The sequence below is a fragment of the Podarcis bocagei genome (assembly GCF_964188305.1).
Source record: "Podarcis bocagei genome assembly, chromosome: 3".
NCBI classification, from domain to species: Eukaryota; Metazoa; Chordata; class Lepidosauria; order Squamata; family Lacertidae; genus Podarcis; species Podarcis bocagei.
Window position 1 is genome coordinate 9,284,009 of NC_138127.1, and position 15,479 is coordinate 9,299,487.

The 15,479-nt window shown below is 41.1% G+C and overlaps 1 protein-coding gene across 1 annotated transcript in view; it reads right to left on the reverse strand.

Moving 5' to 3' along the window:
* Positions 1-373: 373 nt before the first annotated feature.
* MYOM2 (myomesin 2) overlaps positions 374-15,479 on the reverse strand; it is a 91,948-nt gene continuing 76,842 nt past the window's right edge. Inside the window, exons 28-36 of the mRNA XM_081189292.1 lie at positions 13,428-13,541; positions 12,502-12,589; positions 11,644-11,682; positions 10,514-10,619; positions 6,651-6,814; positions 6,300-6,336; positions 5,737-5,759; positions 3,242-3,297; positions 374-1,344 (exon numbers count right to left, since the gene is read on the reverse strand). Of these exons, the coding sequence (XP_081045418.1) occupies positions 1,036-1,344; positions 3,242-3,297; positions 5,737-5,759; positions 6,300-6,336; positions 6,651-6,814; positions 10,514-10,619; positions 11,644-11,682; positions 12,502-12,589; positions 13,428-13,541 (936 nt within the window). The 3' untranslated portion in view covers positions 374-1,035. The remainder of the gene's footprint in view (positions 1,345-3,241; positions 3,298-5,736; positions 5,760-6,299; positions 6,337-6,650; positions 6,815-10,513; positions 10,620-11,643; positions 11,683-12,501; positions 12,590-13,427; positions 13,542-15,479) is intronic.

Here is a 15,479-nt window from a genome sequence, read left to right on the forward strand (position 1 = left end):
AGTGGTAAAACATTCCCAGTATTGTGTTCAGCACAGCTACTTTGGTAATGAATACATAAAAAAGAGTTTTTACCTCATTTTGTGGGGTGGGGGGGATCAAACCCAATTTGGAAATATAATTATCCTAGGAAGCTACCAAATGGCATAGGTGTCTCCTGATACTAGTTCCTAACTGCTTGCTGACCACACCATAAAGTGTAAAATTAAAGTGGCTATGGAGTGACTATGATTAAGCATAATTTGTTTTCTTCATTGTTAAGTCCATTGTCTGCATGCTACCAGCTGTGAAATTGTGCAATAAGCCATAATTAAACAGTGAAAGAGAGTAAACAGAACTAGTTAAGTGTAATTTGGTGCAGAGAGAAACACAAGGTGACTTTTAAAGTTTTTTTTATTAGCACAAAGCAGGGGAGGAAACAAACAAACAACAACTGTGAAACTTATGGTTTAAATGAGTCCACGGTGATTGTAAAATACCACTAAAGATCAGCTTGCACTACAAAACAGCAATACTACTAAGAATAACTCAGAAGGTCATTTTTCAGCTTGTCTGGTTTATCTGAGGCTGCAGTCCTCAATGTGTTTACATTTCTGCAGCCCATTTCAGTTCCGTTGGGGGTTTTACAAAAGCACCGAGGGTCACAGCCCAGATTGAGGAGTAAAGTTCGGTTCCCAAATTATATATAACTAATAAAAGTCTGATCTTCCCATTGCCGTAAGCAGAGTTCCATCCTACAGATATAGCACCAATTTGCATATAAAGTTAATAACAGCTGCCCCTGCAATGGCTTTTTGTTGCCAGCCACATAACAGCTTCTATTCATAATGATGTAATTGCATCTGGGGATGGTACGGGTAGAGAACCGAGACTGTGATGCCCACCTCAAAAAGCTTAACTCTTCCTTGGACATTGCCAGTTATCTACTGCAGAAACACTATGGGGGGGGGACAACCTACAGCTTCTCTCTAGCCTTTTGCCTGTCAAACACACCCCTTACAAATCTACTTCCTGCTGCCCTTATCACGTGTGGAAGATTAATGAGTTCCTTCTGGCGCTATTAGCCTTGTTTTGCCACCTGTGCCAGGTTTGACGTCGGGCAGCTCTTCACCATGCTTGTACACACTGACGGTGACATCCACCATCTCGCCACCATACTTGTTCTTGACATTGATACTGTACTTTCCTGAGTCTTCTGATGTCACCCCCTTGATGACCAGACTGGCATACTTTCCTTGCTCCAGTTTGACTACATAGTGATCGTTCAGTTCAAGTTCCTTGTCGTTCTTAAACCAGACTATCTCAGGGTCGGGGTTACCAAACACAGTGCAGGTCAGATTCAGGGTCTAAAACAAACAGGGAGGGAGCAGGGAAAGAATGTGAAATCCAGACTTTGGCATTGGCTTGCTAACTTAGATTTCTTGATCTCATAGCCTGATTGTCACAAAATCTCACAAATCTCTGCCACTGTGACAGTTTTCCAGCATACACTGGCATTATCCCAGCTCAGCACAAGACACAATGGGTTGTAACCAGTGCTTTTTTTCTAAAAAAAAAATGTTTAGAGGTACTCTGATTTTCCTACTCATATTGAAGTACTGCCCCTCAATGAGGCCAAACTTAGATTCACAAAATGTTTGGCGGTATGTGTACCCCTGCGTCCCCCAGAAGAAAGCAGTGGTTGTAACCAATTGTATCTTGTCTGTCCCCTGTTCCTACTTCACAGAAGATTTTGTAAGTAACAAACTGTAAACTGTGTACAGCTGCTATTTTTTAAAGACTGATATTTATTTTAAAACTGCAAAGACAGTCACCCCAAGGCTGACTACAGACCCAATGCTACCACTACAGTCTCCAGTTTATAGAGATAGCCCAGGTAACCCTCTTAGACATAATTATGATGGGACTTTAAGAGACTGCCTGCTTCCCCCCCCCCTTTTTTTAATGGAAAAAGGGCGAAGATGATTCTCACTGATTCCCACCTCCCTCTGTACAAAACCCCACCACATAAACCTGCTCCAGATAGTTACGATACTGCAAGAGGTGGTGCAGACAAATGAAAGAATTCTGAAAACTGCCTCCCTCCTTCTTCCATCCATCATCCATTAGAGAAAAGAACCTCCCTGCACAGGTTACAACCCAGATTGCTAAATCGGATCCTCTTCAAGGAGGGTCCTGCTTGCGCTCAGGACCTTGGGGCTGCCATGACATCTGGAGGCAGGGCATAGCCCGGTTTTTGCTGGGGTGGTCCCACAATCGCCCCAGTTCCAGCACCCAATCAGGCTGTTGCAAGTTGGGGGAGGGGGAAGTTTTTATAAATGGCAGAGCGACTCATCGGAGCCACTCACTTCGCGCTGCTGAACATCCGCCCACCTGCCCTCTTTGGTTTCTGTGCTTTGGCCTTGCTTGGGACTTCAGTTGGTTGCCTGTTTTGTGGTAGGGGCCTGGTAGGAATTTTGTCCACATGGCAGATTGGCACTGGCCATTTGGTTTTCGCCTACTTCCCAGCAATCATCACAACTTTGTAAGGTTTGGCAATTAGGCATTGAGTTAGTTGTGGTTGGAGGAGGGGAGGTGCGGCCATCACCTGCCCCTCTTTTAAAAAGGGTATTCTGTTAAAGGAATCTGGGGGTTCTGGATCTCATCCGAAGTCCGCTTGAGGGGCTAGGGCCATGCCAGGACCACAGGAACCCTGGGTTGAGCTACAGCCAATTTGCATCGATATAGCTCCCTCGTTTGGTTTACCCTTTCAGACCTCCTGTGGGGTGGGCAGGAGTCAGTTTTAGTTTGTCAATGACTAAGCCAATACCGCTCACATTGTGGAATCAATAAAGTTGTGGCCTACATTTTGTCCATTAATCTTAAACAAAAAAATTGAGTCTGTGTGAATTTATTTCTAGGGGGTTACCTGAGGTCCTCAAAGCGCAATCCTAAAAAGCATGGCAATCCTGAAATGTTTCTTGCCTTGCTAAAAATACACCCAACCCCTTTGAAGGTGGTGAAGGGCTGCATCAATTTTCCTCTTTAAACACGGAGCTGGCAGCTCTGCTTCAGTGCCAATATGGGCAACACTCTAACACCTCCAGCAGAGCACCCTTGCAGAACATTGTGTGGGATCAAGTGAGGGGGCTGCATATTTATAGGTGCATTTAAAATACAAATGTAATGGTATTCTCTCATGAGCCTTTCTTAGTCCTTTTCGTATCCACACCATGACAGCCAAGCCACATGGCTTACCCTTACCTTGCCTTCCATTATTGTCACCACATCGGGCAAACCACCAAGCACTTTACCACGATCTATGAAGAAAAAAGCAATCAAATTATATAATTATCAGTGCATTTTGCAAATTGGAGAGTAAGCACCTATAGGATGATCAAGGTGAGACAAATGCTGAAACGGGGGGGGGGGGACAGTGCCAGCAGTTACTTCCTGATTTTTAAGGAATATGCAAAATATGAAATGTCTGCAGGCAACATTAGCCGGCAAGTGGATACTGAAGATTTTTAAAGGGTACAGCCCATTCTGTCTCGTCTTCATCCTCAGTTTATTTCTTGCTCCCTCAGAGGTTTTCAGTTTAGAAACTCTTAGGCACACCAAACTCTTAAAAAACAAAGACTGGGAAACTATTTAAAAAATGGAGATAAGGAACAGCTAAGCTCTTAGCTGATTGCAATGCAAAGGGGTTTACAGTGGTACCTCGGGTTAAGTACTTAATTCGTTCCGGAGGTCTGTTCTTAACCTGAAACTGTTCTTAACCTGAAGCACCACTTTAGCTAATGGGGCCTCCTGCTGCTGCCGCTCTGCTGGAGCACGATTTCTGTTCTTATCCTGAAGCAAAGTTCTTAACCTGAAGCACTATTTCTGTGTTAGCGGAGTGTGTAACCTGAAGTGTATGTAACCCAAGGTACCACTGTATTGTGATAGCATCATACACTTACTTTTAAACTAACATTTATACATTACACAATAACAAATGTCTCTGGACAGCTTACAGCAACTTGAATTAATTTTTGGTGAAATGTTAAGTAGTGCATGATTCCCAGCATCTCTAGGTAGGGCTGGGTGAGACTCCTTCCTGAAGTGCTGGACAGCTCCTGCTGCATTTCAGTGTCAACAATACTAAGATAGATGGTTCATTGGACTGACTCTGCATAAGACAGCTTCCTATGCTCCTATAATCAGTATCCCCAGTTTTCTCCAAGTAAAGCTCAGTTCAATTTCAATACATCTGGACACTTTGAAAATGGAAACATCCAGTTTCTTCTGGCTCAACAGCGCCAGGTGAGTCTCTGCTAATATATACAGAGTTGGCCTAAAGATTTTGCTTTTTCTGTAGGTCAAGATGAATTTAAAAGCATGCCCACACAACCCATGTTTTATCTTATACTGAGCAGCATAATAATAATAATAATAATAATAATAATAATAATAATAATACATAAAATTATTAAGAGTTGACTAGGATATTATTTTCCTATTTTCAGATTCAGTTTTACACTTAATTCTAATTTTTACCTATCCTGTTATTGTAACTGCACAGTTTAGCTGGACTCCGCATTCAGGGGCATTATCACTGACATAAATTAGAGCCCCCATTTCACCTGTAAGCAGGGGCTGAAAAGGTGGATGAATGTAAAAAGGCAGGCAGTTGCTCTTTCTGCAGGGCATTTAAATAACTGAAGCAGACACCCCGAAATGTTATCGCCCCAGGAGATTGCCTAGTTTGCATCTATGGATTTGGCAGGCTCTGCATATACAACCGAGAAAAACATTAGCTGACCATTTCAGGCAAAATGATTGTCCTGGGAAATGGGAAATGACCAGCGTCTGTCATCATAATGGTACAGAAATCATAGTGAAATATGATGAAATAAGACACCTCCCAGGAAGCTATGATTTTAGGCTAAAAGTGGAAGTATATTACAGGCAAGTAATAAATAAGCATGCTTAGGGTCAGAGTACCTGACTGATTATCCATGCTGGTGAATAACGGGCAGCCCTTATGTATACTATCTATCACTCAGATTTCTTGCCATCATCAACATGAAATCTGTCATACTTGGTTTCCAGTCTGCATTGCATATACTCACCCGTAGTCTGTTCTCACTGTCAGCTCTGAAACCTAACTAACAATAGTTTCTTAAGTTGAGAGGTTTAGGCTGGACACCCATTCTCTCCCACTTTTCTATTCCTCGCTTTCCAAGAACAAACAAACACAGCTTCTCCAGCTAAGACAGACCTGCTTGACAACCCTCCCCTCCCCCAACAGAGAGCAAAAGTAGGAGGTTTATCAAGTCTCGGGGGGGGGGGTCATTGGGCATGTATTGTGGACTGTGCTAAGGTTGGTGGGTTACAAGTTTTCCACATCTTCTCTAAAACGGCAACTATCTATTTGGTTTGAAATTGCACCTTCTTCTTAAAATGAACTGATGGAAAGCACCATTATGTATACCTTATTCCAGGCTTCCTCAACCTCGGCCCTCCAGATGTTTTGAGACTACAATTCCCATCATCCCTGACCACTGGTCCTGCTAGCTGGGAATCATGGGAGTTGTAGGCCAAAAAACATCTGGAGGGCCAAGGTTGAGGAAGCCTGCCTTATTCCTTCCCTTTTGTTGAGCTTTGTAAAGGTAAATAAAAGGAACAAGGTCTACCTAGCATTCACTAGGCTGCTAGATCCTGCTCTTTTATGATGATAATAAATAACATGCTTCCTCTGTACAGAATGTACTTACTCTTCTCAGCAAAAGCAGCTGCCCTAAAGTGGGGAAAGAAAACAGTAAACAGAATAATTAATATCACAATTATGTATATGTATATATACACAAACATTACTCTCCCACTTTTGGAAGAGATCAAGGTGCTGTACATGGCTTTCCCTGGTCTCCCTTTTATCCCCACAAAGCCCTGTGAAGTGGTATGGACTCGCTCAGGAGGTGGTGGACTCTCCTTCCTTCCTTGAAGATTTGTAAGCAGAGTTTGGGTGGATATCTGCTGTAAATGCTGTAGTTGAAATATCTGCATTGTAGGGGGTTGGACTACAATTCTATGACTCTAAGTAGGTTAAGCTGAGAAATGGTGACTGGTCCAAAGTCACCCAGTGAGCTTCATGACTGAGTGGAATTTTGAGCCCTGGTCTCCTTGATAATTGAGTCCAACACTCTAATCATTATGTCACATGGGCTCTCCATAGAAATAGGGTGTAAGAAACATCTTATACCCTATTATGTTAGAATGACACTGGTAGCCAAGGCAAAGTAATTGTCATGAGTTTAAAGGAAAATGGTATAAAGCTTACTTGAGTCTCTGGAATTCTGCATAAGCATCGTCAAACGCTGCAAAGAAACATTTTTGAGTATTATAAAGTTTGCCTTTTGAATCGGCACAAATGCTTTGATGCCTACTTGTGTTTCTTTTCTGTTCTCAACTTATAAAAGTGGTAGAGAAACATCAAATGAAATCTAAGAAGAGAGATCAAAGGCAGCCCTGATGAGAAGAGGCATAGCATGAACGAAGTTGGTGGTGTGCCTTGAAAACTGTTAGCACAAAATAAATACCTAATAATAAACAATGAGCGTTAATTCCCCAACTGCAAAATGGTCCCAGATTACAGTGCGATGAATCCAGTTGCATGCTTAAAGATGCCTACCTTGTCCAGATAAATCAATACTCCGCTTATAGGACTCCTTGCCATCAGACAGCTCAAAGGTGTACTTCCCTTTATCCTTTTCTGTGGGCTCACATATCTGCATCCAGGCAACTTCATCACTGCCTCCAATCCTCATCTTTTCACTAGAAGAAATCTTAGATTCCCTGGGGAAATGAACACAGGGAGTCTTCAAAATACACACACAGGTGGACTTTAGGCTTCTGTTTCTTGGGCAACAGTTGCTCTGTGACAAAGCCTTTTGAGGCCAGGAGAATTTTCAGAAGCAGGCTGAACATTGGCATACGGAGGGATCAATAACAAATGTTCAAAAGGGGGAAAGCAATACAATTTTTTGCTGGCCATGCTAGCCCTTGGATTGGGTATGCCTTGGTTTAGCCATCAGACTGAAGGTTATAAAAGTAAGCATACTTGTAAGCTTGTTGACCAAGGGTTAGTGGGAGAGAAACTTGTTTTCTCATTCAATGGATTCATAATCAGCGCCAGCTTCAAGAAATGCAAGACGGGATTTACAGACTAACCTAAGCACTATCGGTTTCTTTGACATAAAATCATTCTCTGGGTCTACAAGCCAGAGGACAATTCTGGGGTTAATTTCATCACATCTGGGAGGTTCATTTTTGGATGATCTAGCCTCCACCTTTGTTTGGTTTGTTTTCTTCAAAGCCTATGACTCCTTCCTATTTCATTTTGAATTTATTTTATACTTATTTTTAGTCTATTCATATTTCAATTTAATAATCTACATGAAGCTTGAAGGGTTATTTTTTTTTAAGGAAGAACATCTGTCACCCAGAGAGGGTTCTATTACTTCTGCTATTTATCATTTATAGTGCTTTCAAGATGTGCATTGCATTTTCAGAGTGAAATAAGAGACATATGCAAAGAGACAGGGTGGGGAGGAATGCCAGCAAGGGGAAGGGGAAAGACAAGGAGAAAGACTAGCAAAAGCAGATTAGATCGGCCAAAGGTTTGTGAGCAGCTCACTGGTGCAGCTCACTTTTGGCTTTGTGGGCAAAAGGTACCAGGTTCAATCAATCTCAGGTCAGGCTGAGAAAGACTCCACTTTTTAAATCCTGGAGAAAAAATAATATGAAATTTTTGCCTGCTTTTTCTTTGGGGCAGGGGGTTCAACAGCTTGTGCTTGAGCTAGAGGAATCCCCAGTTCTTTATAATTCTGTCTTGTAAGTACCATTTGGGCTATCTTCTCTAGCCGTGTGCTAGGGCCTTATTCAAAAAGAGCTCAGAGGTTGAAGTTAGCAAAAAAAAAGATGGCGCCGGCAGTAAGTCTTCTGTGAGCCCCAACAGAGTGAGTAGGAGCTTTTTTTACAGAATAATTACAATAATACAGAAAGACATTCAGAAAGATCAAAGCTTAGCCTGATAAGGAATCCGGGAGTTACCAGGAGGTATTCCTTTTAAACCTCCCCTTTTTCCTCTCCTCTCCTGGGCTTTTTTATCTGCCCTTTGTTATCCTATGGAAGCCATTCAAATTTTCCAAGGCCATCCAGTGCTATTCTGAGGCTATTTGAGTGCGATTTTTGAGAGAAATCCTGGAGAGCCACCGGCCATTAGTGCAAAGACAAGAACAACCTAGAGGGTCACGACTCAGTGTATGTCAGTCCTATGTTCATGTTTGAAAGATGGGCTTTTGGGCACACAGGGCAGCATGGAAAAAAGCACAACTGACATTGCTAGAAGTGTACAACCTGAATAAAATTCTAAACTTCAACCTGAGATGTTCAAGGCTGTGCCACTGGTAAGATTTCGTTATTTGCCTGGGTCGCTGCTGCATTTTGATTTTTAAATGTGCAGTCTGTATTTTATATGCTTGACATTCTAGGACCAAGCAATGGATGATACTACTGCGTGAGGGATAGGGAAAATGTAAAGGAAAACGCTTGGCCGTTTGTGTACAACCTCTACTATACATGATTAGGTTTCCTGGGATCGTGATTTTAGCCTGTAAATAGGAATATCAAGTTCTGGATATTTTGCTCCATCATTAGGAAGGTGGGGAGACATTTGCTCCCCTACAAGCTTAAGAGCGTTTAGTAGTAGTAGTAGTAGTAGTAGTAGTAATAGTAATAATAATAATAATAATAATAATAATAATTATTATTATTATTATTATTATTATTATTATTTATTATTTATACCCTGCCCATCTGGCTGGGTTTCCCCAGCCACTCTGGGCGGCTTCCAATAAAACACTAAAATACAATAACCTATCAAACATTAAAAGCTTCCCTAAACAGGGCTGCCTTCAGATGTCTTCTAAAAGTTTGGTAGTTATTTTTCTCTTTGACATCTGGTGGGAGGGTGTTCCACAGGGCGGGTGCCACTACCGAGAAGGCCCTCTGCCTGGTTCCCTGTAACTTGGCTTCTCGCAGCAAGGGAACCGCCAGAAGGCCCTCAGCGCTGGACCTCAGTGTCCATTTCCCAAATTTCCGAGGTTAGGCAGGTAGCAACTGCAGGGCTCTGCTCTCATACTGCGGGTTCAAACTCAATTATGTATTTTCTGTGGTGGCACCTTATTCGTAGAGTTCCCCCAAACCCTATCTATACATCCAGGTAAGTGCTGATTTCTTTGCTCAGGCATTATATTTCAACACATGTTGTCTTATCACTTCAGATTTGAAAACGCAATCAGACTGCTTTTGTTGTTGCTATGCTATCTTATTTAGCCCTCTTGTTGTTTGGTTTTATCTCACTAGTTTATCTTATAAGCAATTTTTACAGCTTTTTTTTTTCTTTTTAATCATAAGCAGTTTTTTTTAAAAAAAAATTGATAAGGTCGGATCTAAACAAATGACTTATATGTGCTGCAGCCTTTTGGTTCTTTAGAGCTGTTGGTGATACCGACCAAAGGAATTGAAACTAACATTTCAGGGTGAGCACAGACATATTGGTTTGCAAACAATCATTGGCTCACAGGCGCATTGGAAATCTAATCTAGGCTTTGAAATGATGCATCCAATGCTCAGATTATTATTTTTTAATCCAGCTATTTCCATCCAGAAAATGACTAAACCTCAGTGGCTAAAATATTGATACCTCCAACTTAGATTCTCATAGATCAGCTAAAAAAAACAAAAACCCAAGTCCAAACAGAAATGATTTGGCCTAATGACGACAAAAGCCTAATACGAAAAGATTGAAATATCATTACTTAGCTTTTGCTTTGCTATCCTAGATTCAGCTCACTCGACCAAGCAAGTCTCTAGATGGGAATTCAGATTCCCTGCAGTGCAATGAGTGGATGATTGCATGCTGGCTTTACGATTTGTTTTATGCTCCCTGCGATGCAAAGTGTTGGGATGATTCAGGGCGGGCTGGGGATTTGCATGCAATGCTGCCAGCTGTGCTGATGACAGCATGGAAACCAGAAATTGTCTCATTTCTTATGAAAAGGTTGTCACCTGAATTTTTCATTTTTCTACTTTTTTAAAAAAAAAGAAGAAGTAACACTGAAGATTCGCATCTCTCCACCCCATCCCCAATTATTAGTATCAATATCAAAAAGTTAATTTGTTTAGTCTCTGAATACCAGGCAAAAATCACCCAGTACAGTCATACCTCAGCTCCCAAATGCCTTGGGAATAAAACGTTCCGACTCCCGAACGATTGGAAACCGGAAGTGAGTATTCCGGTTTTCAATCTTTTTTTGGAAGCCAAATGTCCAGCGCGGCTTCCGCTATTGTTTCCGGCTCACCTGTGCAATCGGAAACCAATTGGAAGCTTCCCCTTGGTTTCTGAACTTTTCGGAAGTCGAATGGACTTCCAGAATGGATTCCATTCCACTTCCAAGGTACATCTGTATTCAGGGCTTGGCTGTTACTTACTTGTGAAGCCAACTTGCTTTCATTTCCTCTGTGTAGTACTTCAAGAAACACTGTAGTCTTATGCCTTCTGGAGTACAGTGGATCTTCAGTTCAGAAGCAGATTTACCTACAGGGATAAAACATTATTCAGATCCAGTGGTTGGGTCTTAGAATCTGAAATCATGATCAAAGAAAAAACTCCAACAACCAGACATTCTTAAGATAATTCATTCTACCTACAGACTTTCAGTATATATATAGTGAATCAACAGATCTCCAGGACCACTTCTCTTAAAGGACTGCCATGAAGCAAGGTCAATATAATGATGCTGAAGAAGAGAATTGGGGTTTTTTTTAATTCTCATGTGTTTAATTAGACATTAAAAAACCATACTCACAATAAATTAAAATTGCTATTACTATTATGTCATCTATGTATGTTGTTTTGTTGTATGAAGTGCCAGAAATCTGGAGATTGTTGACATTTACTGAAAAGTCTTAAAAGGCCAGAAGGAAATGCCAGAAATTCTGACCTACCAATAAATCTCAAAGTCAGGCCAGTGCCCTCAGTAAATGACCAAATATTACCCACATTTCCAAAATTAACATGATTAAGCATGGTGAAGTGTCAAAAACAAGTCTCTGAACTCAAACATTTCTATCATTCTTAGAATTTACCAATAAATATCAACATTCACTAAGTTTCTGATGCTTACTCTGTAAACCATAATTTTCCATACGCTGCAATATTTCAGCCCAAAGTGCAATATTTATACTAATATATTCAATATATTACAGAATTCAATGTTATTTAGATTTTAATGATGAATTGTTTAAAAATTTCTTCTGAGTTGGATCATCCTGTGACCATAAACACACTTATAGAAGAGTAACTTCTTATCATGAAGCTAACAAACTGCATTGCCCAAAGCCTCTTTGATAAACGACACAAAAACAAGCATGTGGTAAAAAAAAATGCCTTCCTGTTTAATAATATCTATTAAAGTCAAAAACCTATTCAGAATGTTAACTACACCATAGAAGGGGATAAGGCTCTTTTGAGATTTCCTGCTTTCAGCGACAACAGGTTATCTCAGTTTCTGAAAATTTTAATATATTTTTGAAATGAAGTGGAAATAACATTTACTCACCACTGATTCGACTCAATCCCAGGATCATATCTTCATATACTGAGGAGAGGAAGGGGGAAACAACGGATTGTTAGCATAGGAAATACAGATATGTAGTATTCACATGAGAAAGCTTTACACAGATAAACAATGAGACTGTGATAATTATTTCAGAAGGGCTTGTGCTTGGTTGTTTTGACTTTATGTTCTTGCATTTAACAATCTTGGTCTCCATATCGCTGCATGCATAGCTTTGGCTAAGTCCAAATTAGACCAGTTCAGTGGGCCAACCTGCCAAATATCCCTCAGTTGTCCTCATGAGCTGGAATCTTGCAACCAGTTTCAGAGCTGATGGGGACAACCTCTGTGTATTTGCCAGGCTGTCCAGAAAGAGCCTTCAGGAGGGGGCAGCAATGGAGTGCAGGTCAAACATGCACAGCCCCAAACTCCACCCTCATGCAGTTGTTGCCAGATGTTTGAGGGCACCTAAAGTAGGCTTCTGTAAACAGCTCAAACAGCCACCTCATGTGGCTATTTTTTGAGTGTTTTCCTGAGGGAGGAACTGACATTCATTAAAGGACAATATGTGCATGTATTTGGCAGTAATAAATAAATAAATCTGAGGGAATGAGTTACTCCATCATCATACAGCAGCAATCAGAGGTTTGTGAGGCTTGAGCTGTATGGGATGAGGTGGATGACCTGCATGACTTTAGAAGGAGCAGAAAATATGCAGTTATAAATGTTTCAGAACTTCTCACAACTTCCATGCCAGAGGAGCTTCCATCCCAGAGGTGATGTAGTTATTTCCTTTATTCCCCATGGTTTGGAATTACAAATAACCATGCATGACCAATGCAGGGGAAAATGGAGCTTTACCTTGTCCTGATACATCAATAGTAGACATATCTTGACCTCGGTCATCTGACAGTGTTGCCTTATATTCACCCTGGTCCTTTTTAGACAGCTAGAAATAAAATACGACACAGGGATTGTGTGACTTATATTAATGAAAGTCACTTATATACTTGGTGCATTTTCTATATCAGAAAGGAAATCTACTTTGAACTTTGTCTGAACAGAAATGACATGAGAGGCAGATGCAGTGAGAGCATCGTTAATGAGATAATTATCGCATTAATACTTTTGCATGTACCGCTTAATTAATCAAGCTGCCTACCAAGCTTAACATCATTTTCAGTCCAGTACAAACCAATGTAAGGTTAAAGACATTTTGACAGAAAGAGATGAAGCAAGTTGGTTTAACATGCTAACATATAGGTGATTAAAGATTGCCTTCTCACTTTTGGTTTATATATATGTGAGATACAGTCAAAACCAAATACATTTAGGTAGAGGTGACCACCTTGAAAATATGCAACAGAGACTGCGCCATAGGCACAGCTACTTGGGTGTAAGTCTCATGGAAATCAGCGAGTTGTGCAGCAAAATCCTTTGCATGTTACTCAGAAGTAAGTCCCTCTGTGTCGAGTGGGCTTTACTCCTAGATACATGGAATTGCAGTATTTACTTCTAATTAAATATGGGGCATTACCTGCATGTAGTCAAACAAAACATTCTTCAAGTCCCATTAATTTCAGTGAAAGAGAATATTTGAATAATAATAACCTGCAGAAAGCTAAATTTCCCTCGCTAGCAGGAAACACAAATAAAAAGCACACACAAGAATGGGAGTTCCCATTGTTGGAGCAGTCAACAAGTACAATAAGTACAAGCCTCAATAATCCTGAACTTAGGAAGGAGGAATCTATTAAATGCGTCACCCAGAAATCATTGCACCATACCTTTGGAATAGTCAAACAAACAACCTCTTTCTGCAGGTCAGGCACCTCTTCAACATCAAATCCAGCACCATCTTTGTACCACTTGAAAAAGGTCTCTTTCTTGGTATTTGCCACCTGAACAAGGAGAAGAAAATCAATGAAGTACAATATGCTGCTAACAAGCTGTGCCTTGATGGTTTGTTTGGCTCACCAGTCACAACATTTTTGAAGGTCCACCTGCCCTCATATTAGTCTGCCCAAGTATTAAGATCCTCTTTGAAGGCCCTGCCCACATTCTGAGGTGCAAAATGGAGAAAGGCTTCATCCGTGGTGGCCCCCTGTTTTGGAATGCAATTTGATTAATCAGGGTGCCTACTTAACAGCTTCCATTCTGTTCTCTCTATTCACTGGATTTTGATCTTCATGTTGTTTTAAAATATTGCTAGCTGCCTCAAGAGAAGATCCGCATAAATATTCCAATAATTACAGACGCATCATATAATGTGGCACTTAGTTTCTACTGGAACCGATCAGAAAGAGTAGCAAAGCATTTGGAGTGACTTAAGACTATGATTTGGACTGTGATTTGGACTTGAGACTAGTATTTGGAAACAATGTAATTTTGAAACCGATGGGATTGAATGCCTTTTCACATGATAGCAGTTGGGGGAAACAGCTACCCACATGGTAGGCCAGAGATCACAGGGTGCTACTTGCACTGAGCCAATGGTCTATCTGACTGCACACTGGTTCTCCAGAGGTTCAGACAAGAGTCTTCCCCAACCCTACCTGCCTGGAGATGCCAGGAATTGGCCCAGGGACCTTTTGCATACACAAAGCATGTGCTTAACTGCTGAGCTTCAGGTCTTCTGCTTTTTTCAGATATCTTCTGGCCTGCAACTTTCTGTGTTTTCTGAAGGAAACCAGGATCCATCAGAAATAAGTATGCAGCACTTTCTTGGATCTGTTGCCAAAGTGCCTGTGGGAGCTGTTACCCAAATTGGTTCATCTGGACTCATAAAGAAACCAATGTTGCAATTCTGCCAAACGTTTCGCTCTTGGCGACCAATGACTGCGCTGGAGCTGGGTTGAAGGTCTTCTTCTGCAGCATAGAGTGCCCTGCGGGAGGCAGGAGCACAAGGAAGCTTCCTGAAGGCAGCCCTTTTGAAGTGCTAGTGGAAATTCAGCTCAGCAGAATGGCAAGAGAGAATCAGTGTGTTGTTTTATGCTTGGAATATAGCTGTGTATTGGCTGACATGAAATATTGCTGGATGAGCGAGTTTAAATGGTAACTTGAAAGAAGCAATTTTAGAAAGAGGTTTTTTCAAAAAAAAGAGAACAGAAGATGATTACTTTCCAGAGACACTGTTCTGTGCTGCTGAACAGGTCTGTCCATCATGGAGTCACTGTTGCTTCTGTAGCTGTAGTTTTTGTCACATTCGTCTAACAAGGATCACAGCAATACCAAAACTAAAAGCAGATATGGCAAAATTAGGTTTCCTGGCCCATAATTATTTTAGCAATGTGCCTGTGGAGTCTCTGGAAGAAATGCACACAGAGGCAAACTACTCTCCACGTGGAGCCCAAAAATAGCAAACAGTGAAATATAAACTACTTTTGAAACTGAGCGAATATCCCAAAGCAATTTGTAGCAGGGCATGGAGTTGTACTAGTGAAAGAAGAGAAGTCAGAAATCACAGTAGCACTCAGGATTTTTGTATCTCAGGCACTGTAAGATTTATAAAGATGTTGGTTCCTTAATATGGTTTGGTACAGAAGCCCTCTCCTGTCAGTCACTAAATGGCCGTTCTGATGAATGAATGGATCCTATTTCGGAGTTATACCACCATTTTAGATTTGGGTTGGACAGGAGAGGGTTAATGGGGCTGGAATGAGTGCAAAAGTTATTTGCTAGTCCCATGGCAGATGCATTTTTTCATTAAGGCAACTGTCAGTGATGTGTTTCCCTGGGAACTAATTGTTAGGCTTCTTCTAAACAGGACAAAAGCAGGCCTCCCACCATGCAACAAAAGATGGTGTAACCTAGGTGTCTGTGTGTAATAATAAACAATA